Source organism: Pristiophorus japonicus, chromosome 16, assembly GCF_044704955.1.
Source record: "Pristiophorus japonicus isolate sPriJap1 chromosome 16, sPriJap1.hap1, whole genome shotgun sequence".
Classification (NCBI taxonomy): domain Eukaryota; kingdom Metazoa; phylum Chordata; class Chondrichthyes; family Pristiophoridae; genus Pristiophorus; species Pristiophorus japonicus.
Genome location: NC_091992.1, coordinates 115198117 through 115221414, shown reverse-complemented (window position 1 = coordinate 115221414; position 23298 = coordinate 115198117). Strand labels below are relative to the sequence as shown.

Genomic DNA, 23298 nt, shown 5'->3' with positions numbered 1-23298 from the left:
TCTTAGAGCCCCTACATGTGTTATTGTGTAAAGGTGAGAACTGGGTATGGGGAAAAAAAACAAGTAATTGCTTTTGAGAAAGCCAGAAATATTTTATGCTCCAACAAGCTGCTTGTATTGTATAACCCGTGTAAAAGACTTGTGCTAGCATGTGATCCGTCGTGGTACAGAGTCGGGCGTGTATTACAACAAGCTAATGTTGCGGGGAAGTTGCAACCTGTCGCCTATGCCTCCAGGAGCTTATCTAAGGCCGAGAGGGCCTACAGCATGATTGAGAAAGAGGCATTAGCGTGTTTGTTCAGAGCAAAGAAAATGCATCAGTACCTGTTTGGCCTCAAATTTGAGCTGGAAACCGATCTAAAGCCCCTCATATCCGTGTTCGCTGAAAACAAGGGGATAAATACTAATGCCTCAGCGTGAGTGCCCACCTTTGTATGCGGACTATCAGCGTAGAATTATACCATCCGCCACAGGCCAGGCACCGAGAACTCTGCGGATGCTCTCAGTCGGCTACCATTGCCCACCACGGGGGTGGAAATGGCGCAGCCTGCAAACTTGTTGATGGTGGCGCAGCCCGCAGACTTGTTGATGGTCATGGAAGCGTTTGAAAATGATAAATCACCTGTCATGGCCCACCAGATTAGGACTTGGACCAGCCAAAATCCTCTGCTGTCCCTAGTAAAAAAACTGTGTACTGCATGGGAGCTGGGCCAGCATCCCCGTTGAAATGCAAGCCATTCCAGTGGCGAAAGGACGAGCTGTCCATTCAGGCAGAGTGCCTGTTATGGGGTAACCGCGTAGTGCTACCAAAAAAGGGCAGGGAGACGTTCATCTCGGATCTCCATAGCACACACACGGGTATAGTAATGATGAAAACGATAACCAGATCCCACGTGTGGTGGCCTGGTATCGACTCTGACTTAGTCCTGTGTACGGCAATGCAGTGTGTGTGTGCTCAGTTGAGCAACGTGCCCAGAGAGGCACCACTAAATTTGTGATCCTGGCCCTCCAGACTATGGTCGAGGATCCATGTCGACTATGCGGGCCCGTTTCTCGGTCAAATGTTCCTGGTGGTGGTGGATGCTTTTTCAAAATGGATTGAATGTGAAATAATGTTGGGAAGCACCGCCACCGCCGCCATTGAAAGCCTGAGGGCCATGTTTGCCACCCACAGCCTGCCTGACATACTGGTCAGTGGGGCCATGTTTCATCAGTGCCGAATTTAAAGAATTCATGACTCCCAATGGGCAGGCAGAGCGGGCAGTACAAACAATCAAACAGAGCCTTAAAGGAGTCACAAAAGGTTCACTCCAAACCCGCGTGTCCCGAGTACTGCTCAGCTACTGCATGAGACCCCACTCGCTCACGGGTGCCCCCGGCTGAGCTACTCATGAAAAGCTCACTTAAAACCAGACTCTCGCTGATTTACCCCAACCTGCATGATCAGGTAGAGAGCAGGCAACAGCAACAAAATGTAAATGATGGTCACGCCACTGTGTCACGGGAAATTGATCTGAATGACCCTGTGTATGTGCTAAACTATGGACATGGTCCCAAGTGGATCGTGGGCATGGTGATAGCTAAAGAAGGGAGTCGGGTTTGTAGTCAAAATAGACAATGGACAAATTTGCAGAAAGCACCTGGACCAAACGAGGTTGCAGTTCACAGACTGCCCTGAACAACCCACAGCAGACACCACCTTTTTCGAGCCCACAACACACACCCAAAGGATCAACGACACCACCCCGGACCAGGAAATCGAACCCATCACGCCCAACAGCCCAGCAAAGCCAGGCTCACCCAGCAGCCCTGCAGGGCCAACAACGTACCAGCCCAGCGAGGGCACAGCCAACACACCAGAACAGACATTTGTACCGAGGCAGTCCACCAGGGAAATAAAGGCTCCCGACCGCCTCACCTTGTAAATAGTTTTCACTTTGACTTTGGGAGGGGGGCAGTGATGTTGTGTATCTGTAAAGCATGCACTCCCATGTTCCGCCACCAGGGAGCGCATCCCCTGAAGTCCCAAGGGATCCCAGCATCCCTTGGGAGCACTGTATATAAGCCGGCTGCTAAGGCCTGTTCCTCACTCTGGAGTGTCTTAATAAAGACTGAGGTCACTGTTACTTTAACCTCCCTGTGTGCAGTCTCATCTGTGTTAGGAACACAATAACCCCTGTGCTCACTGACCTACATTGGCTCCCGGTTAAACAATGCCTTGATTTCAAAATTCTCATCCTTGTTTTCAAATCCCTCCATGGTATTGTCCCTCCCTATCTCTGTAATCTCCTCCATCCCCCCCACCCCCGAGCTGTCTGTGTTCCTCTAGTTCTACCCTCTTGAGCATCCCTGATTATAATTGCTCAACCATTGGTGGCCATGCCTTCTGTTGCCGAGGCCCTAAGCTCTGGAATTCTCTGCCTAAACGTCTCCGCCTCTCTACCTCCCTTTCCGCCTTCAAGACGCTCCTTAAAACCTACCTCTTTGACCATTGGTCACTTGTCCTAATTTCTTCTTATGTGGCTGTGTCAAATTTTTTGTCTCATAATACTCCTGTGAAGCGCCTTGTGATGTTTCACTATGTTAAAGGCGCTATATAAATACAAGTTGTCATTTTTAAAATATCATATGGGATTCTATGATTCTTGGCTTTATAAACACAGGCATAGAGTACAAAAGCAAGGAAGTTATGCTAAATCTTTATAAATCACTGGTTAGACCTCAGCTGGAGTATTATGTGCAGTACTGGGCATCACACTTCAAGAAGGATGTCAAGGCATTGGATAGGGTGCAGAGTAGATTACTAGAATGGTACCAGGGATGAGGGACTTCAGTTATGTGGATAGATTAGAGAAGCTGGGGTTGTTCTGTTTAGAGCAGCAAAGGTTGAGGGGAGATTTAATAGAGGTGTCCAAAATTTTGAAGGGGTTTTGATAGATTACATAGGGAGAAACTTTCCACTGGCAGGAGGGTCGGTAACCAGCGGAGACAGACTTATTTTTTATGGCTATGGGGAAAGAACAGGGGAGCGGGACTAATTGGATAGCTCCTTTTAAAAACCTACCATAAATTCTGCTTCCACTCATGTTTCTGTATTCCATGTCCTAACAGCCCTATGTGGCAAGGAAATATTCTCATAACTCCTCTTTTGGTGATGAACTTAAATTTATTCCTTTAGTTACATTCGGTGGAAATAGTTTTTCAAGATTAACCATCAAATTTTCTCATCATTTTGAACACTTCTTAGATCACCTAACATTTTGTTCTAATGAAAAGAGCCCAATTTCTGTAGTCTTTCCTCCGACCTAAAGCCTTGACCCATCCCCAGTATGATCTTAGTGAATTTCCTATAGCCTTGACATCCTTCCTGAAGTAAAAACAAACACACACTGGGTGCAATCTTCAAACTGTGGCCAAACTAATGACGTGTTTAGGGTTAGTATTACCTCTTTGCTTTTGTACCCTATTTATAAAACCCAGAATCCATTATGCTTTTTCTTTGAAAAAAATTGGTAAAACTGTTTTAAAAAGTTTTTCTCCTCTTTGCACGACCTTCCTACCCACTCAGTTTAGAGGCAATTTTCTTCTCACCCTTCAGTTCACAGAGGCACCATTCTACTCAATCCCTCCTGTTCACAGAGGCACTGTCCCACTCTCTCTTTCCCCCCCCCCCCCATATCTCTCCAGGTCACGGGGGCAGTTTTTTCCCCTTTCACCTTGCGTCCAGTTCCCAGAGGAATTCTTCGTTCCCTCTGAGCTTTATTCTCCTCTGTGCCACCCCCCTGCCCCCCCCCCCCACCGTCCCCTAATAGTTCTCAGAAGCACTCTTTTCCCCCTGATTTGCTGCTCACTGTTGCTACTAATCTCTTCCTGCTGCTGGGGCTTTGCTCAGGGATCCAACTCTGCTGCCCACTGGATATAAATTCTTGATCTTGTCAATCTCAGGAGATCAAGAATTTACACTCGTGACATGCAGCAGACTTGGATTCTCAAGCAAAAGGATGGCAAGAAGGTGTTGAGAGTACAGGCGAGTGGTTTGCTTCAGGAGAAATAGAACTCGCATGGTGTAGATGTTGCCTTCCTGGTCCAGATGCAGAGTATGTCCACTGTAATGTATGCTCACAGGTTTGTAGAGCTGTTGCATTAAGAGTGATTTAGCCAGTCATATGATGTTCACAAGTCTCAATAAAACCCCAGTCAGTTGAGTCCAGGTCATCCACGATGAGGTATGCAGTTGTGAGCCTAGTGGATGAACTGGTAATATGTAGTGCGATAAAACTTTAAATAAACCAACTCGTTCTTAATAGCAATGTGTTGCTATGAATTCTTAAGCAAAGAACCCATGAAGCAAATACATTACATCCACCATTTCAGCAGTATAGCTTTAGAGAGTGAAATAGGAACATTATTATTGGCTGCTTAAATGGTTAAGTTGACTAAAATGTACATTTGTCACAGAAACCATACAGGAGTCAAGGCCAAATGTAGTCTTCAGATGAAGTGGGGTTAGAGGGTGGGAAATTAATCAAGCAAGGCAAGTAGACCTGTTGTCCCCATTGTAAAGTCACACACCCTGTCCTCCTTTATATATTTCTATTATAAATTCTTATGTCCACATTTATAATGGAAATTTTCTATATAAACTTGTCACGGTGTAATTGCAGCCTCCTGCCAGTGGTGGCTCTGCGGTTCCTCTTCTGGTGGCCGGTTGTAATTAAAGCAGGAAAAGCTCACATAGGCAGTTTCTATTCCAGAATATTATTTTTTTGTTTTTCTAACTGTTTATGAATTCATTATTTAAAATTAGCACGAACATTCTGGATTGACATGGGAGTGAACAGGATGTCATTCTTCTCTTGAGAGGTGTGAGCTCGGGGCCCAGAAGAGGTGAGGGCCCAGGGGTAGCACAGGCCAGCCCACACTGCGATATGTGTGCGCACTAGGTCCGTGCAGCAGAGCTGGTCTCCAGTCGTCTTGGTTAACCCTTGCCACTGGACGAAGACCTAGCTCTGTCAAGCCCGTGTGGTGGCTGGTGTGCAACGGCCACCACATGTTAAAAAAAATCCACACACAGGCATCTTCCACCCTTCAACATGTAGTTCGGAACCTGTAATATTAGGTCCTTCATTGAAACACCTGTGAACTCATCCTTTTTTGGTGTGGAAGCAAGTCATCCTCAATACGAGGGACCGCTTATGAAGATGATTCTTCATTAGGCAATGTTAACAGTTGTTGACTCAGCATAGTTTATGTAGATACAAGCATGAATCAGCCACATGGCTTCCATTTGAACTGAAATGTTGGTTAGCTCCGGGATGGAGAGCAATGCTGGCAAGAAGGATCGCATTACACTCGGGTGATTTTTTTAAATTCACAAAATTGCAACATAAAAGGAAGACATATTCTTCGCTGTGTGTCCTTTCCCTTTAAGAAAGATACTTTTGTCCAAATCTGTTTTTCAAATTATGAGTGTGCTGGAAAAGGAAGCCTGGTGAGTTTATTCTGACCAATCATAATGCAGGATGTCCTTGTCCTTTTCCACTTCCACTCTCGTGCAGTTATCACAGCTCCGAGTGTGTGCGAGAAACTCCCAGTTCCGGGTGTGTGGGTCTCAGCCATCTGCCAGCACAAGAGGAAAAACACATTCCATTGTCACCGCTGTGTTTGTTGAAGAGCTAATGAAGTAATTTGACTTGACTTGATGTTCATTGATCAACAACAAACTACAACACCAAAAAGGGAATAACTTGGTTAAGAAAATGAAAATTTATTTCCACCTATTATTTCTGTTCGGTGAGTATTAGTATTACAGTTGGCATTTTTCAATGAAGTAGAGAAAAAAATGTTAATATGAATAGAATATGCAGTGTATTATAATACTCATTCTTTTTAAAACCCCAATATTGATTTGCAGAGCACGTTGTGGGGAAGTGCATATTCAAAATCAAGTTGGTTCTCTCAGGAATCAAAAAAATTCAAGTTTTCTCAGATCTCATTTTAATCGCAGAGTTTGTAAAAGGGCCCTGTTATATTTCTGTACATACAGGCAGATCTACTTAACACCAAGTACGCTCCACTTAATATAAACGCACAAAAGTCCTTAAGAGTTTTGTCATGTAATTGTTAAGTTCTATTAAATCTCTCTCTAGTATTTTATAGCTTTCTCCACTTAAAATCATGTGCTTTAGGAGCAATTTACTGTCAATGTACCAGTTATAGGATTACTAACTGTGGAAAAAGCCAACTTTTGCTAAGAATGATTCTATAAGCGAAATTTTTTGTTAGCTAATTGAACTTGCACTAAACAGGAATCCACTATCGGTAAGCTTTCTGATATTTGGGCACTTCTTTTCAAGAATGTGCGTCAAAATATTTGGTGGAATTAACTGTCAGCAAATTCATTCCATTTCAAGACAAAATAAAACGCACTGGTTGTAAATAGAAACTTTGGATATAATCAACCAAACAATTTTGGAAAAAAGAGAGATTTGCATTTATTATATAGTCTTTCACAACTACCGGACGTCTCAAAGCGATTTACAGCCAATGAAGGAAGGAATAAATACAATATTTGAAGTAATAAATGTTTACAACTGTCCTCACAATATAATGCTGAAAAGGAGTTGAGGGGTAGCATTAGCTACATCCTAGCGTCTTCTTCCCTCACGCAACTTCGTTCAGCAATTTGTAAAGTGACTGAAGGTACGCTGAATACTCCTGTTGTCCCTTACACGGTTGTCCGCATCGCACCAGAACCGAGTCTGCTAACATTGATCTCTCCAGGTTTATCGTGTTAAATACATAAATAAAATATATAAATACAAGTTGTTGTTGTTTAACTTAATTTTGGAATTCATCTTTTAGGGTGTAATTATTGGGTTTAACCCTAAAATAAGATTTAAGCATCACGCATACATGGATACATCGAAAAAAATATTGCATAGGCGTATGTGTAAACACTACAACGCATATAATGATGTTCTCCTCTTACAGCTTTGGCTCAATATGCTACATGCCAGGAACTCGCAGGTGAGTACTGCTCTGTTATATCACTAGATTGCATTCAGCTTTTGTAAGTACAATGTAATTATGCTATGTTCGTGTTATCATAACCATTTGAAAAATTATCACTAACTATTGAGAGAAAGTATGTACAGCACGTCGCAACTAAATGTTGAGTGTCACACATGGTTTATCTCGTAAACAAATAGGGTAGATGTATTATGACCGTAAAGCCACGTTACTCAAAAGTTCGAGGATCTTGGTTCTCATTGAACTCGGACCGAAAGCGGTGGCTTGGTCTGAGTCACAAGAACACTGTACAATGCAGCACTTTGTTATGGCTGCCATTAAAGACTAAGACTGCTCCTCCGGTAAGAAATGTTTTTTATTTCCATTTCCACTTAGGTTATTCATAACTGTAGCAGAACTGCATTTTTGGTTTAGTGCAAATATGCTAAATAAGAGGGAGCCAACATAGTGAAGTCACTATTGGCGTCATCTGAACCATGAGACATCGTTGTGGAAAGCAGATAAGAGAGCAATATTGGCTATCTTCCCACTGCCAGTATTCTTTCATGAGTAAAAAGGATCAGAGTACGTGACACCCACAGGCATCAGTGGACCGTAAGGATCCTTCTGATGTCCAGATCAAAATTATAATCAAACATGTATAGCATTGTAATCCTAAGACGAAATAGTCTATTCTCAATGAGTTGGATTGTAGGTGCTGACAAAAAAGGAACAATTAAAGGAAAAGAGTAATAAAAGAAAAGGAGAGACATTTGAGGGATGATAAGTAATCTCAAAGAGACAGATGAACAAAAATGTTTTGCATTTAAAAAAAAAAACGACAAAGGAAGGAAAAAGCAATGAATGATAAATATACAATGGTCACAGCGTTCAGCTTCAGCGCTTCGGGTGCATGTCGGGAGCATAGAAACATAGAAAATTGGTGCAGGAGTAAGCCATTCGGCCCTTCGAGCCTGCACCACCATTCAATATGGTCATGGCTGATCATGCAACTTCAGTACCCCTTTCCTGCTTTCTCGCCATATCCTTTGAGTCCTTTAGCCATATGGGCCACATCTAACTCCCTTTTGAATATATCTAACAAACTGGCCAACAACTTTCTGTCGTAGAGAATTCCACAGGTTCACAAGTCTCTGGGTGAAAAGGTTTCTCCTCATCTCCCTCCTATATGGCTTACCCCTTATCCTTAGACTGTGACTCCTGGTTCTGGACTTCCCCAACATCGGGAACATTCTTCCTGCATCTAACCTGTCCAATTCCGTCAGAATTTTATATGCTTCTATGAGATACCCTCTCATTCTTCTAAATTCCAGTGAATATAAGCCTAGTCGATCCAGTCTTTCTTCATATGTCAGTCCTGCCATCCTGGGAATCAGTCTGGTGAACCTTTGCTGCACTCCCTCAATAGCAAGAATGTCCTTCCTCAGGTTAGGGGCCCAAAACTGCGCACAATATTCAAGGTATGGTCTCACCAAGACCTCCCTGCTCCTACACACAAATCCTCTCGCTACGAAGGCCAACGTGCCATTTGCTTTCTTTACAGCCTGCTGTACCTGCATGCCTACTTTCAATGACTGATGTACCATGACACCCAGGTCTCGTTGCACCTCCCCTTTTACTAATCTTTCACCATTCAGATAATCTGCCTTCCTGTTTTTGCCACCAAAGTGGATAACTTCACATTTATCCACATTATACTGCATCTGTCATGCATTTGCCCACTCACCTAACCTGTCCAAGTCACCCTGCAGCCTTTTAGCATCCTCCTCACAGTTCACACTACCACCCAGCTTAGTGTCATCTGCAAACTTGGAGATATTACATTCAATTCCTTCGTCTAAATCATTAATATATATTGTAAATAGCTGGGGTCCCAGTACTGAACCTTGCAGTACCCCACTAGTCACTGCCTGCCATTCTGAAAAGGACCCGTTTATTCCCACTCTTTGTTTCCTGTCTGCCAACCAGTTCTCTATCCACGTCAATACATTATCCCCAATCCCATGTACCTTAATTTTGCACACCAATCTTTTGTGTGGGACCTTGTCAAAAGCCTTTTGAAAGTACAAATACACCACATCCATTGGTTCTCCCTTATCCACCCTACTAGTTACATCCTCAAAAAATTCTAGAAGATTTGTCAAGCATAATTTCCCTTTCATAATTCCATGCTGACTTGGACTGATCCTGTCACTGCTTTCCAAATGCGCTGCTATTACATCTTTAATAATTGATTCCAGCATTTTCCCCACTACTGATGTCAGGCTAACTGGTCTATAATTCCCTGTTTTCTCTCTCCCTCCTTTTTAAAAAAAGTGAGGTTACATTAGCTACCCTCCAATCCATAGGAACTGATCCAGAGTCCATGGAATGTTGGAAAATGACCACCAATGCATCTACTATTTCTAGGGCCACTTCCTTAAGTACTCTGGGATGCAGACTACCAGGCCCTGGGGATTTATCGGCCTTCAATCCCATCAATTTCCCTAACATCATTTCCTGACTAATAAGGATTTCCCTCAGTTCCCTCTATTCCTCCTTCTCGCTAGACCCTCGGTCCCCTAGTATTTTCAGGAGGTTATTTGTGTCTTCCTTAGTGAAGACAGAACCAAAGTATTTGTTCAATTGGTCTGCCATTTCCTTGTTCCCCATTATGAATTCATCTGATTCTGACTGCAAGCGACCTACATTAGTCTTCACTAATCTTTTTCTCTTCACATATCTATAGAAGCTTTTGCAGTCAGTTTTTATGTTCCCTGCAAGTTTACTCTCATACTCTTTTTTTCCCCTCTCCTTATTAAACCCTTAGTCCTCCTCTGATGAATTCTAAATTTCTCCCAGTCTTCAGGTTTGTTGCTTTTTCTGGCCAATTTAAATGCCTCTTCCTTGGATTTAACACTATCCCTAATTTCCCTTGTTAGCCACGGTTGAGCCACTTTCCCCGTTATATTTTTACGCCAGACAGGGATGTACAATTGTTGTACTTCATCCATGTGATCTTTAAATGTCTGCCATTGCCCATCCACCGTCAACCCTTTAAGTATCATTCGCCAGTCTATCCTAGCCAATTCACGTCTCATACCATCGAAGTTACCTTTCTTTAAGTTCAGGACCCTAGTCTCTGAATTAATTGTGTCACTCTCCATCTTAATGAAGAATTCTACCATATTATGGTCACTCTTCCCCAAGGGGCCTCGCACGACAAGATTGCTAATTAATCCTCTCTCATTACACAAGACCCAGTCTAGGGTGGCCTGCACTCTAGTTGGTTCCTCGACATATTGGTCTAGAAAACCATCCCTTATACAATCCAAGAAATCCTTTTCCAAGTATTGGAAAATTCCACACTCGCAGTCCGTGATTTTCTGGCCATTTATTTTAATGGTTGGAAAATAATTGGATTGCCTTGTGGAATTTCCCAATTTGTGCATCAGTAGTGCACCAGTAGCACCGAGCAGAAAAATCTCCAAGTAGGTAAATTTGTTAGTGTGAATAAAAATGCAAAGTAGCGAACAAGTATGAAACAGGTAGTTATTAATATATTGGCAATGTAACCGTTTAGAATGTAAATCTGAGTGTTGCTAAAGGGTCATAAATGTTATGGAAAGAAAACATTGTGAGAAATGAAGAATTTAAAAATGGCTGATAAAGATTTCAAATTAAATCTCAGGAAAGAGGAAATCCTGTGGGACTTAATGGCCCATTCACAGATTAACACAAGGGTATGAGACTAAAGGTGGCTCCTGACCCTTCACCCCATCCCATTGAATTGGTAGTGGATTTTGAGAGAATTAGCACTGTGCGAGGAAAGCATTGTAAGAGACGGCTATGAGTTTCTAACTAACGATCGAGAAACATAGAAACATAGAAACATAGAAAATAGGTGCAGGAGCAGGCCATTCAGCCCTTCTAGCCTGCACCGCCATTCAACGAGTTCATGGCTGAACATGAAACTTCAGTACCCACTTCCTGCTTTCACGCCATACCCCTTGATCCCCCGAGTAGTAAGGACTTCATCTAACTCCCTTTTGAATATATTTAGTGAATTGGCCTCAACTACTTCCTGTGGTAGAGAATTCCACAGGTTCACCACTCTCTGGGTGAAGAAGTTTCTCCTTATCTCGGTCCTAAATGGCTTACCCCTTATCCTTAGACTGTGACCCCTGGTTCTGGACTTCCCCAACATTGGGAACATTCTTCCTGCATCCAACCTGTCCAAACCCGTCAGAATTTTAAACGTTTCTATGAGGTCCCCTCTCACTCTTCTGAACTCCAGTGAATACAAGCCCAGTTGATTCAGTCTTTCTTGATAGGTCAGTCCCACCATCCCGGGAATCAGTCTGGTGAATCTTCGCTGCACTTCCTCAACAGCAAGTATGTCCTTCCTCAAGTTAGGAGACCAAAACTGTACACAATACTCCAGGTGTGGCCTCACCAAGGCCCTGTACAACTGTAGCAACACCTCCCTGCCCCTGTACTCAAATCCCCTCGCTATGAAGGCCAACATGCCATTTGCTTTCTTAACCGCCTGCTGTACCTGCATGCCAACCTTCAATGACTGATGTACCATGACACCCAGGTCTCGTTGCACCTTCCCTTTTCCTAATCTGTCACCATTCAGATAATAGTCTGTCTCTCTGTTTTTACCACCAAAGTGGATAACCTCACATTTATCCACATTATACTTCATCTGCCACGCATTTGCCCACTCACCTAACCTATCCAAGTCACTCTGTAGCCTCATAGCATCCTCCTCGCAGCTCACACTGCCACCCAACTTAGTGTCATCCGCAAATTTGGAGATACTACATTTAATCCCCTCGTCTAAATCATTAATGTACAATGTAAACAACATCATGATTTAAAAACCCAAGTGTAATTGAAAATACACTTTCAAACCCTTGATTTTGAGTTCAGTTTCTCTCTCACTGTACAACATAAATAAAAACAATGGCCTAGATTTTCCAATCTGACAAACTCCACTGGATCAGTGATATTGAAACCTTTGCACTCATCTTCGAGGACTCCGATCCCAGTGCATCTTCCAGAGTGAGGCTCATTTGGATTATGTTGGTGGGCTTCTGAAGTTATTCTCTTTACAGTCAGCCACTGCCATGTTGCAGCATGTGGGCCGTACCAGTTGAACAGAAACATATATTTAAATCTCCCGCATGGCCTGCTGCGATTGATTGGCTCTGTAAGACATCCTGGACCTGTCCCACTACCTTAGCAACGCTGAATGCCAGTAACACAGTGACATTTCTGACACCCAATATTGCCAGTGCAGTAATGACGGGAAATAAATTGGATGACATATTTCCAGGATCTCAAAACTATGGAACTTCAGCCTTTCCTTCTCTCTACAATGCAAACCACTTATCACCTGAGGCTAATTGGGCATTCAGAAAGAGCTTATTGCATTTCCAATTAGCAAATACAAAATTAGTAATAAACACTGTCATTAGGCATGTGGTCTCAATACTTCTATCCGCACATTGGATGCGTGTGTACTGTAACCTTTTTGTGCATTTGTTGCTAAAACAGTAAGACGAAAAGTACTGTGCAAATGATCATTGTGAGTACTTTACTTCCTCGGGCCCTGAAATTGGTGAACGGTAAGGCCCGCCCATTTTTCGGAGGTCCCTGGGCGGCACCTACTTTTTTGGCACCCGCTGCCGCCGGGTCCCATTGGGAGCCAGTTTTGGTGAGGTTGTGTGGGCAGCAGCGGGAGTCGGTGGCCGGGAGCAGGCGTCAGCGGGTGCCGGCGGCATCAGTGGGTGGCAGGTGCAGGTCTCTCGAATCGGAGAACTTCGGAGGCCCTGCAACGTGCATGCGCGAGATTTGGGGAGTTTTTGTTTGTAGTCTTTTCACCCACCTGACGTCAGTTTGGCCGCGTTTGAGGCTCATGGGACATCTGCGCAGGCGCTTACAGGCACAGCACTCCCCTGCACCTGCGAGTTGGAGAGGGGAGAGTGCTATAAATTGAGAGCCACAAAGTCTTCAGCAGCCATTCCTTTAATCATTGAGGATGAGTGGGGGAAAAAGCTTCAATGACGACTTTCAAAACCAGGCCCAGAGCTCCCTGGTTTAATGAAGAGGATATGAAGGAGCTAATATCAGTGGGTGGAGCACAGGTATAAAGACCGCACCCAAGATGGTCGTGGCAAGCCTCTACCACCCCAAGACAGATGTATTTGGAGGGAGATTGGTGAGGCCGTGTCCTCGGTGGGCAACATTGTGTGGGACGGGGACCAATGCAGGAAACATTGTAACGATTTGGTGGCGTCAGCAAGAGTGAGTAAAAATTTAGTGCATCCCTCCTGTCCAACTCCAAAAAGGTTCTGCGCCAGATGTGTGTGTGTTTGGGAGTGTGTGGGGTGGGGCGCATCAGCAAAGGGGTCAAGGCTGCAACATTTGTTTGTGTAGAATAAAAATACATCCAAGGCAGCAAGCCTGAGTGCCACAGGAGGGGCCCCAGCAGAGCTGATCGAATTGAGCAGCCTGGAGGGGCGTGCATTGGCATTGATGGGTGACCACCACCGTGTAACCACAAAGGGTGATACAGATCCCATGCTACAGCATGGTGAGGTTATACTAATCTCCGTTGTGAGCAATGTTCATGGCATGAAAGGTCATGCAATCGTAAGTCAATCGCAGTTTTACGCACACTTTATTGGCCATTATTGGTGTGCCCATGTAGAGGGAGCTTTACTCTGTGTCCCATCAAGCACTCCCAGGGCAGGTCCAGCACAGGTTAGATACACTGGGTCAAGACCTAGCTCTGTCAAGCCTGTTTGGTGTGCAACGGTCACCACACGTTAAAAAAATCCACGCACACGCATCTTTCACCCTTCAACATGTAGTTCGGAACCTGTAATATTAGGTCCTTCATTGAAACACCTGTGCACTCATCCCTTTTTGGTGTGGAAGCAAGTCATCCTCGATACGAGGGACTGCCTAAGAAGAAGCAGCCCATGTAGAGATGGAACTCCTTCTGGCACAATGTGAGATGGCACGGCTCACATGTCAACTTGACCAGCAAACCCCCCCCCCCCACCCACAGACTGAAATGTTGTCCTCTACTTGCAAATGATGAGTCGGACAGCACGGATCAAGGCACAGCATCTACCTCTGGCATTCAAAGGAGCCGTCAGACCCCAATGTCTCCCACCCCGACATTGTCCCCAGCCCAAGACAGCAGCTTCTTCCTTCACCCCCCCACCCCCCAGATCATCCATATCCACAGCTCACAACTCCGCCACCCAGAGCCACGAAAGAGAGGAGGGAGGAGGATCCATGTTTGAGCCCCTTGAGCTTGAGGAGCTGGAAGAGGATGACACCAACCTCCTGCTATGTGTGCCAACTGTCCGGAGAACCTCTGCGTCGGGCTCCAAGTTCATGGGGTTTGAAACGAACTCCACATGAGCAAGAACAGAGGCCATGGCGGTGGCAACCAAGGCGCCTGATTCCACCAGTACCGAGCAATCAGCTGAGGATGCAGGACGGCTCGCTGCTATTCAGGAGATGGTCCAGCTATCACGGACGAGCGTGGACATAGGTCGTGATATGTTCCAGACCATGGCTGGGGTCGCTGCCAGCATCACGACCTTCACTCAGCACCATGATGACAGGATGGACAGGCTCATTACTGTGTTGGAGCGCCCAACCGAGTCTGTTGAGGCGATGAGGCAAGTGATGGCTTTTGGGCACGTTGTGCAAGCCCCGACCCCACACCCTCAAGGCAGGCGGATCTGGAGGAGCAGGAGATCCTGGCATCTTCAGTCACACCCCCTACCTTCTCGCCAAGACGCACGTCTGCAGAGATCCGGCTGCCCTCCTGCACAACCTTATCAAGCAGAGGCAGTGAGGGGTAGGGGAGCGCGATGCCGTGGTGAAGGTGGGGTGAAGAAGAGGAGCATGGGCCTCGCTACGGTGGAGGGGGGGGAGAGAAGAGAGGTGGTGGGTAGAGCGGTGGGTGTTGATGGAAATGTCCTAAATGTTGTTATGTTATGTCACCTTTGTAATTGTGCAGTTGTAAATATACTCACATTGTTGACTCTCTTTTGGTGAGTGTCTGATTTTAATGTCATGTGTGATGCCTTGTGAGAAACACACACCTGTCCCTCAGCTAATCTGCTTTATCAGCAATATCTTGCCATCCACATATGACTGTACTGTATATATAATGGGTCCTGCCATCAGGCCATCGCGACATGACAAGGAAGGGTCACCAATGCAGGAAGGTTGCCATTCAATGACACACACTTGAACTACTTGTAGGGCAGACCTTGAGGCTTGAACTTTAACCCACTTTTTCCAAGGCCAAACATGGCAGAGTGCCACCCCTGAGATGACCTGTTCATCAGTTACATTGCGGTCCATTAAATGTATTTTCCCGTCTTACATACCTCGTGTAATGCTCGTGTAATAGACTGGCGAATGATACTTAAAGGGTTGACGGTGGATAGGCAATGGCAAACATTTAAAGATCACATGGATGAACTTCAACAATTGTACATCCCTGTCTGGAGTAAAAATAAAACGGGGAAGGTGGCTCAACTGTGGCTAACAAGGGAAATTAAGGATAGTGTTAAATCTAAGGAAGAGGCATATAAATTGGCCAGAAAAAGCAGCAAACCTGAGGACTGGGAGAAATTTAGAATTCAGCAGAGGAGGACAAAGGGTTTAATTAGGAAGGGGGAAATAGAGTATGAGAGGAAGCTTGCCGGGAACACACAAACTGACTGCAAAAGCTTCTATAGATATGTGAAGAGAAAAAAATTAGTGAAGACAAACATAGGTCCCTTGCAGTCAAATTCAGGTGAATTTATAATGGGGAACAAAGAAATGGCAGACCAGTTGAACAAATACCTTGGTTCTGTCTTCACGAAGGAAGACACAAATAACCTTCTGGAAGTACTAGGGGACCGAGGGTCTAGTGAGAAGGAGGAACTGAAGGATATCCTTATTAGGCGGGAAATTGTGTTGGGGAAATTGATGGGATTGAAGGCCTATAAATCCTCGGGGCTTGATAGTCTGCATCCCAGAGTACTTAAGGAAATGGCCCTAGAAATAGTGGATGCATTGGTGATCATTTTCCAACAGTCTATCGACTCTGGATCAATTACTATGGACTGGAAGGTAGCTAATGTAATCTCACTTTTTAAAAAAGGAGGGAGAGAGAAAACAGGTAATTATAGACCGGTTAGCCTGACATCAGTAGTGGGGAAAATGTTGGAATCAATTATTAAAGATGAAATAACAGCGCATTTGGAAAGCAGTGACAAGATCGGTCCAAGTCAACATGGAATTATGAAAGGGAAATCATGCTTGACAAATCTCCTGGAATTTTTTGAGAATGTAACTAGTCGAGTGAACAAGGGAAAACCAGTGGATGTGGTGTATTTGGACGTTCAAAAGGCTTTTGACAAGGTCCCACACAAGAGATTGGTGTGCAAAATCAAAGCACATGGTATTGGGGGTAATGTACTGACGTGGATAGAGAACTGGTTGGCAGACAGGAAGCAGAGAGTCGGGATAAACGGGTCCTTTTCAGAATGGCAGACAGTGACTAGTGGGGTGCCGCAGGGCTCAGTGCTGGGACCCCAGCTATTGACAATATACATTAATGATTTGGATGAAGGAATAGAGTGTAATATCTCCAAGTTTGCAGATGACACTAAACTGAGTGGCAGTGTGAGCTGTGAGGAGGACGTTAAGAGGCTGCAGGGTGACTTGGACAGGTTAGGTGAGTGGGCAAATGCATGGCAGATGCAGTATAATGTGGATAAATGTGAGGTTATCCACTTTGGGGACAAAAACACAAAGGCAGAATATTATCTGAATGGTGACAGATTAGGAAAAGGGGAGGTGCAACGAGTGTCATGGTACATCAGTCATTGAAAGTTGGCATGCAGGTGCAGCAGGCGGTGAAGAAGGCACATGATTTGTTGGCCTTTATAGCTAGGGGATTTGAGTATAGGAGCAGGGAGGTCTTACTGCAGTTGCACAGGGCCTTAGTGAGGCCTCACCTGGAATATTGTGTTCCATTTGGTCTCCTAATCTGAGGAAGGACGTTCTTGCTATTGAGGGAGTGCAGCGAAGGTTCACCAGACTGATTCCCGGGATGGCTGGACTGACATATGAGGAGAGACTGGATCGACTGGGCCTTTATTCACTGGAGTTTAGAACGATGAGAGGGTATCTCATAGAAACATAGAAACGGGACTGGACAGGTTAGATGCAGGAAGAATGTTCCCGATGTTGGGGAAGTCCAGAACCAGGGAACACAGTCTAAGGATAAGGGGTAAGCCATTTAGGACTGAAATTAGGAAAAGCTTCTTCACTGAGGGTTGTTAACCTGTGGAATTCCTTACCGCAGAGAGTTGTTGATGCCAGTTCGTTGGATATATTCAAGAGGGAGTTTGATATGGCCCTCACGGCTAAAGGGGTCAAGGGGTATGGAGAGAAAGCAGGAAAGGGGTACTGAGGTGAATGATCAGCCATGATCTTATTGAATGGTGGTGCAGGTTCGAAGGGCCGAATGGCCTACTCCACCTATTTTTTATGTTTCTATATTTCTGAATTTCAGATGCAGGGATGTGCCATATCTTTACATCTTCTAACTTTCACTTATTCATCCTGATATAATCCCATACCATCTGCGCTGTCACAATATGTCCCTAAATATGTCCCGCATTAAATGGTCTCAAAATTCTTGGAGGGCTTCTCCATTGAGCCTTAACCTTCTTTCGCTACTCACTGCCGCTTCCTCTACCACACCTTTCCTTCAACGGAGTCATATGGAGTAACATGTCTGAACTCTTTCTGTGCAGGTTAAGGTCCATCACGTTACTCTTTATGTGCTGTGAGGTTTATTTGATCTGTCACATTTATTACATCTCTCAGAGTATACTTATGTCCGTGACCACAACGAAGCATGCTGGGTACAGGTATTTTGTGATTAAGCAGAACAGATTTTATTAAGTAGTTTCCTTGCAGTACAAAGAAATAAAACTTAACAAGGCAATAGTTACAGTCTCTTCGTTGAAACCTCAACGGTAGGCCACTGAATCACTGCAGCGATTGTCCCTTGCTGTATTCGGTTGACCGTAGTCCTTCCTCAGTTTCCTCTGTATTAGCGCTGTCTCCAAAGTTGAATAGCTAACTTTATACCCTTTCTCTCCCATACTAATGCTGTGTCGCAGGCTTACAATAGATCATTCTAAGTCTGTGTCTCTGACATTCTATGTTATTTCTAGTTCTTCTCTGAGAACTTTTACAAGGACTGTGTCGCAGAATTAATTAATGAGCTTGGCTTTACAAAATGTGACATGCTGCATACATTTCTGTTATTGATCATTATTTGGCCTTGGCCATTGTAGTTCTAAATAAAGGTGTTTCAGCAAGGTTAAAAAAAAAATGGTTACCATAAGCTTGCATACATTTTAGTTGCTCTTCTCAAAACCCACTTAAACAAAAGCATTATCAATAAAATAAAACAACATCCAGCAAAGCTTTTTCTAACACTGTCACTGGTAATGCTGCAGTGTCTGCAGGATACCCGGGATGTGCAGCACTGCAGCAACCTGAGCCATTCTCCCTGCCGCCCGACTCACAGCCAGCTCACACCTGCTTTTTGCTAGCGGTCCTTCTGGCGAGCGGCAGGTCGATCTGAGTCCATCATCCCTGAGGAAAATGCTGGATTTCCATCCTTCAGCATGGGCGGGTGGCAGGATGTGACGCCGGCAGAACCTCCGCGACCAATCTCCCGCCGAGCAGAACGTGGGCGGTAGATGGGTGGTTCCGGAGCAATCGGCCAAAAAAAACGACATATCCGGTGGAACTTAGCCCGCTGTGGGCGCAATTTCTCTGTGCATATGCGTGTGTCTGTGTGTAAGGAGTTTTCTATTGAAAAGAGTGGATGTGGCTAAAATGGTGTCACCATAGCCATGTCAGTTGCTAGTCAGCAATTTCTATTGGACAACATCACTTTAGACTTATGATTCTTTTATTATTTTCCTGTAGAGGAGTTGGGTGGAAGGACTACTGTAAAAAAAAAAAAACGTAACTATTATATGATAAGTAAATTTGTTTAATGGTTTTAAACATAAAACTTAAATTTCAAGGTGTGATGCTCTATTTGCTCCTTGAAAAAGAGAATCCTATGGTGGTGCAGAATAATTCCAGTAGCCAAAAATATTGAAGAGAATTGATTTTCTGTTCGTCATTCTGAGGTACGCTACAGGAAGCTTACCGCGATTTCGAGACTACTGCAGACAGTCTCAAAGGAAATTTGTGAGAATGAATATAGAGTAAAATCTAGTGTAAGCAAGGTAGAACAGACCAGAAAATGGAACAGCTAATTATTCCAAGACTTCCATGCTGCATTTATGTTCATAGCAGTGTAAATACAGCAAAAATAAAATCAGTATAAGCTGCTTAATAAAAAGCCACTTTGACCCTACCAAGGCTCGTGGCCCTGCGGTGAAACAGATACACTTGGAGCTGAAGTTCATTTATTTGCAAGTACAAGTCTCTCCCTCAGACCAGGTGATGTTGTGCCAATAGGTTGGTGTTAGAGCCTCACTGTGCATGCTGTTGAGTGCTTTGGCTCAGGCCTATGAGCCAGAAGGTTGTAGGTTCAAGCCCCACTCCAGAGAATTGAGCACATAATCTCGGCTGAAACTTCAATGCAATGCCGAGGGAGTGCTGCACTGTCAGAGGCTCCAGTTTCCTCTGAAATGAGGAGTACCACTGTGCATGTGCAGGCATGTAAAAGGAATTTGGAGCGCCTTTTACAACCTTGTTTTTGGTGGTGTTGGTTGAAAAATAAATATTTGCCAAAACACCAGGAGAACTCCCCTGCTCTTCGAATAGTGCTGTGGATTCTTTTCACTTCACCTGAGGGCAGACGGGGCCTCATTCAATGTCATCACCATCATCATCATAGACGGTCCCTCATACTGAGGATGACTTGCTTCCACGCCAAAAAGGGAATGAGTTCACAGGTATTTCAGTGAAGGACCTAATATTCCAGGTCCCGAACTACATGTTGAAGGGTGGTAGATGCTTGTGCGTGGATTTTTTTTAATGTGTGGGGATGGCCGTTGAACGGACCTAGCTCTGTCACGCCTGTGTGGTCACATTGTTAACAGTTTCCTGTAGTAGTCGAAAATAGCTCTGTTAATATAAATTCCAATTTCCTGGACTTCTAATCTTTTCTACGTGTGGTTCTATGTCTTTTGGGTGGGGATGAGGTGAAAAGGATGAAGCTTGTGTTACTTGATGGGAAGAAGGTCTCGCGTCTCACATTGTTATGCAGGAAGCCGAAGAATATGAGCTGCAAAACCTATTGTCTCTGACTATTAGTGCTGGATAGCAGATATTTCTGTTCTCCGGTCACAGCCCCATTAAAAATTGAAACCCTGGCCATTCTTTAAAGAGAAAAAGACTTAATTTGCTCTGTCTGGGTAGCTACAGGTTCCATAGGCAAAAGGGCAGCGTTCAAACAAGCTCTGATGTTTAAGTTTCTCAGAAGAACCGATAATAAATACTTAAACTAAGGAAACATACAACGTGCACAATCCATATAACATAGCAACAATCCATATAATATAGCAAGTGCACAAAACAAAAACACAGTAAAGTCTTCCAATATATTTTTTCACTTGAATAAAAATGGCATGGTTGATGAAACCGGAACTCAGCTAGAACTTCAATTAATTCAGACTTTGTAAATTCATGAGGAAAATTCTCCTGAAATCAGGCCGAGAATGAGGGAAATTCTCCTGAAATCAGGCAGCGAATGAGGGAAATTCCAGGCAGTGAGCCCTACTTCTGCCTCACTGTCCAGGCCGGGATTTCCTCCATCATTCCACCTTCTGCCAGGACTGCCGCCAGCCGCTCCTTCCCCACCTACTGCATGAAAAGAGCAGTAGGAACAGGGCTTGATCCCCAGGGGGATTTCCCTCCTGTCCGTCATTAGAAACATAGAAAATAGGTGCAGGAGCGGGCCATTCAGCCCTTCTAGCCTGCACCGCCATTCAATGAGTTCATGGCTGAACATGAAACTTCAGTACCCCCTTGGTCATTCTATAGGCCTTGGTCTCAGCCTTCAATGAAAGCCTTGATATCATTTTTGGAGCACTTCTGCCTCTTTAAGGTCCCTCAGCGCCTCTTCTGGTGCTGCAGTGGTGTTGGAATTTTCTACCCTTGCTCTGGCAGGCTCCCTCCTGTCGCCGGGAATGCTGCTGGGAGACCATCGTGCATACAGGGTGAACCCAGGAAAACGGATAGGGGTTGTAGCAGTTCCAGAGGAGCAGGGGGAGCTTGGCCCTGAAGAGGAGAATCCAGTACACATTTCCTTAGTCCAAATCCCACCAAAATGTACTGAGAGTTCAGTATGATGCATTGGTGCTCTGATAGCAGGGTGCTGATTCATGCGTGCAGTTCCCATGGTAACTTCTGATTTTGTCATTACTGCCTAGGCATTAAGCTTTGCCATTATTGTCAGGGCAGAAAAGAAAATCAGGAGGGGATCGAGACACAATTCATGAAACCCATCCATTCCGAATGTCCCTCACTGAAAAGTATTTGTCTGAGGATGTCACAGGAAAACAGGGCTGGTTTCAGGTGTGATCACCCCAATGGACGAATAGCCAGCAACACCATTGTTCACACTTGGCCCAAAGAATGGCAACTTGAGAGTGTTGTACCATAGAGCTAGTATATGTCCATGAAACTATTTGGCAGCAAAAGTCGGCACCATTAGTAGAGGAGACTTATAAAAATAAAAATAAATCTGATCTGTGTGTAGAATTCTGAGTAGATAGCCTGATCCAAGCAGAGCATGTTATTGATAGATTTAGTATATTATGAGATTCAAATGCATTAAGTGCCTTGCCACAACCTGAAAGAACTAATTTGTAATTTTTATTCTTTTCCTAGACCCATTATCAAATCCAACTATCCAAGGTCCGGAAAGTGTGAATTTAAGTGACACGGAAACTATTTCCTGCATGTCATCGAATGGAACACATTTCATAGTGTACAGTTTATACCGAGGGAAAACACTTGTCCAATCAAAGAACGTGTCAGCACATAATCCAGCTAACTTTTCAGTATCATTTCACAGTGAGAGTGATGCAGGGGAGTATAAATGCAAAGCTGAAGATCGTGACGTCGCCCAAGCAAAATACAGTGTCAGCATCAACATTATCGTACTAGGTACCATTGAAGTTTAACAGTGTAAAATGTTTCCTGTGGAGGAGGGAAAAGGGAGATTGATATTTGGTATTGCAACCAAACATCAATTTTCCTGAAACTTGTGTCTATTTCAAACACTGAATGCCCCATTGAGCAAATCTTCCTGCTTCGCAGTTGGCCAAAAACCCACCTCAAATCTTAATCTGAAACCTGAATCATGTTAGCACCCAGATAGCTCGACAGGCAAGTGGACTTGGCAGCAAATCGCCTCTGCCTAAAAACTCCTCTCCTAATCCATTTCCTTCTCCCCTAGCTGTCTGGCACACTGCTCAGAGCGGCATTGTTTCTTCTTATCTTGGCCACTGTGCAAAGACCAGATGTGGCTGAAATAAACTGGTCAAAATAAATAACTGCACGAATGAGCAATATATGAATTGCTCCATTTCTATTTAATGCCTCTGTTGGTGTTTGGAATTTGCATTGAAATTTGATGCTTGTACCCCACCAAAGGCTGCCTGATTTTTGGGAGAGGGTTTTAGCTTTCCCTTTGGGGGAGTGGGACTAACTGAAGTGCTCTTGCAGAGAACCGGCCCAGGCTCGACGGGCCAAATGTCCTCCTTCTGTGCTGTAACCATTCTATGATTCTATCCTAAGAGCTTGAATTTCAGATTCTTCCGATTGCAATGACATGGGAACGATTCAGTATTCCAAGTAGGACCAGAGTTTGAACAACTCTGTGCAGTAACAAACAAATATCATACTCACAGTCCTGAAAAGAATCTCCTCTAAATTGAGTGTCCTGCACCAGTTAACAGTAATTTATATTCTAGAGAGAAAATGAATTGTGGCTGTATACACAATACGCTAGGTGCCATACGGAATAGAGTGAGAGGCTCGAGGAGTTATTTAGGAGAAATGTTGCTGTATCTGATGAGCATAATACACATTTATTGAAAGTATTGCTCTATTTCTTCTTCACTCTCTCTATAAATGTTGATATGATGGGAGGCAAAGATTGCGAAGCCACAGAGAATTTGCAGCAAAAACAGAAACCGCTGC

At 44.3% G+C, this 23298-nt stretch overlaps 1 protein-coding gene across 3 annotated transcripts in view; it reads left to right on the top strand.

The window, feature by feature from the left end:
* Positions 1–5539: 5539 nt before the first annotated feature.
* The window catches only part of LOC139226745 (Fc receptor-like protein 5), a 28630-nt gene continuing 10871 nt past the window's right edge, over positions 5540–23298 (top strand). The window contains exons 1-3 of one of the 3 annotated variants that reach the window (XM_070857731.1): positions 5540–5793; positions 6994–7029; positions 21982–22260. In XM_070857731.1, coding sequence (XP_070713832.1) covers positions 5760–5793; positions 6994–7029; positions 21982–22260 — 349 coding nt within the window. In that variant the 5' untranslated portion in view covers positions 5540–5759. Of the gene's footprint in view, positions 5794–6993; positions 7030–7270; positions 7374–21981; positions 22261–23298 lie in introns of those variants that run through there. The other 2 variants (XM_070857730.1, XM_070857732.1) reach the window with 2 other exon arrangements.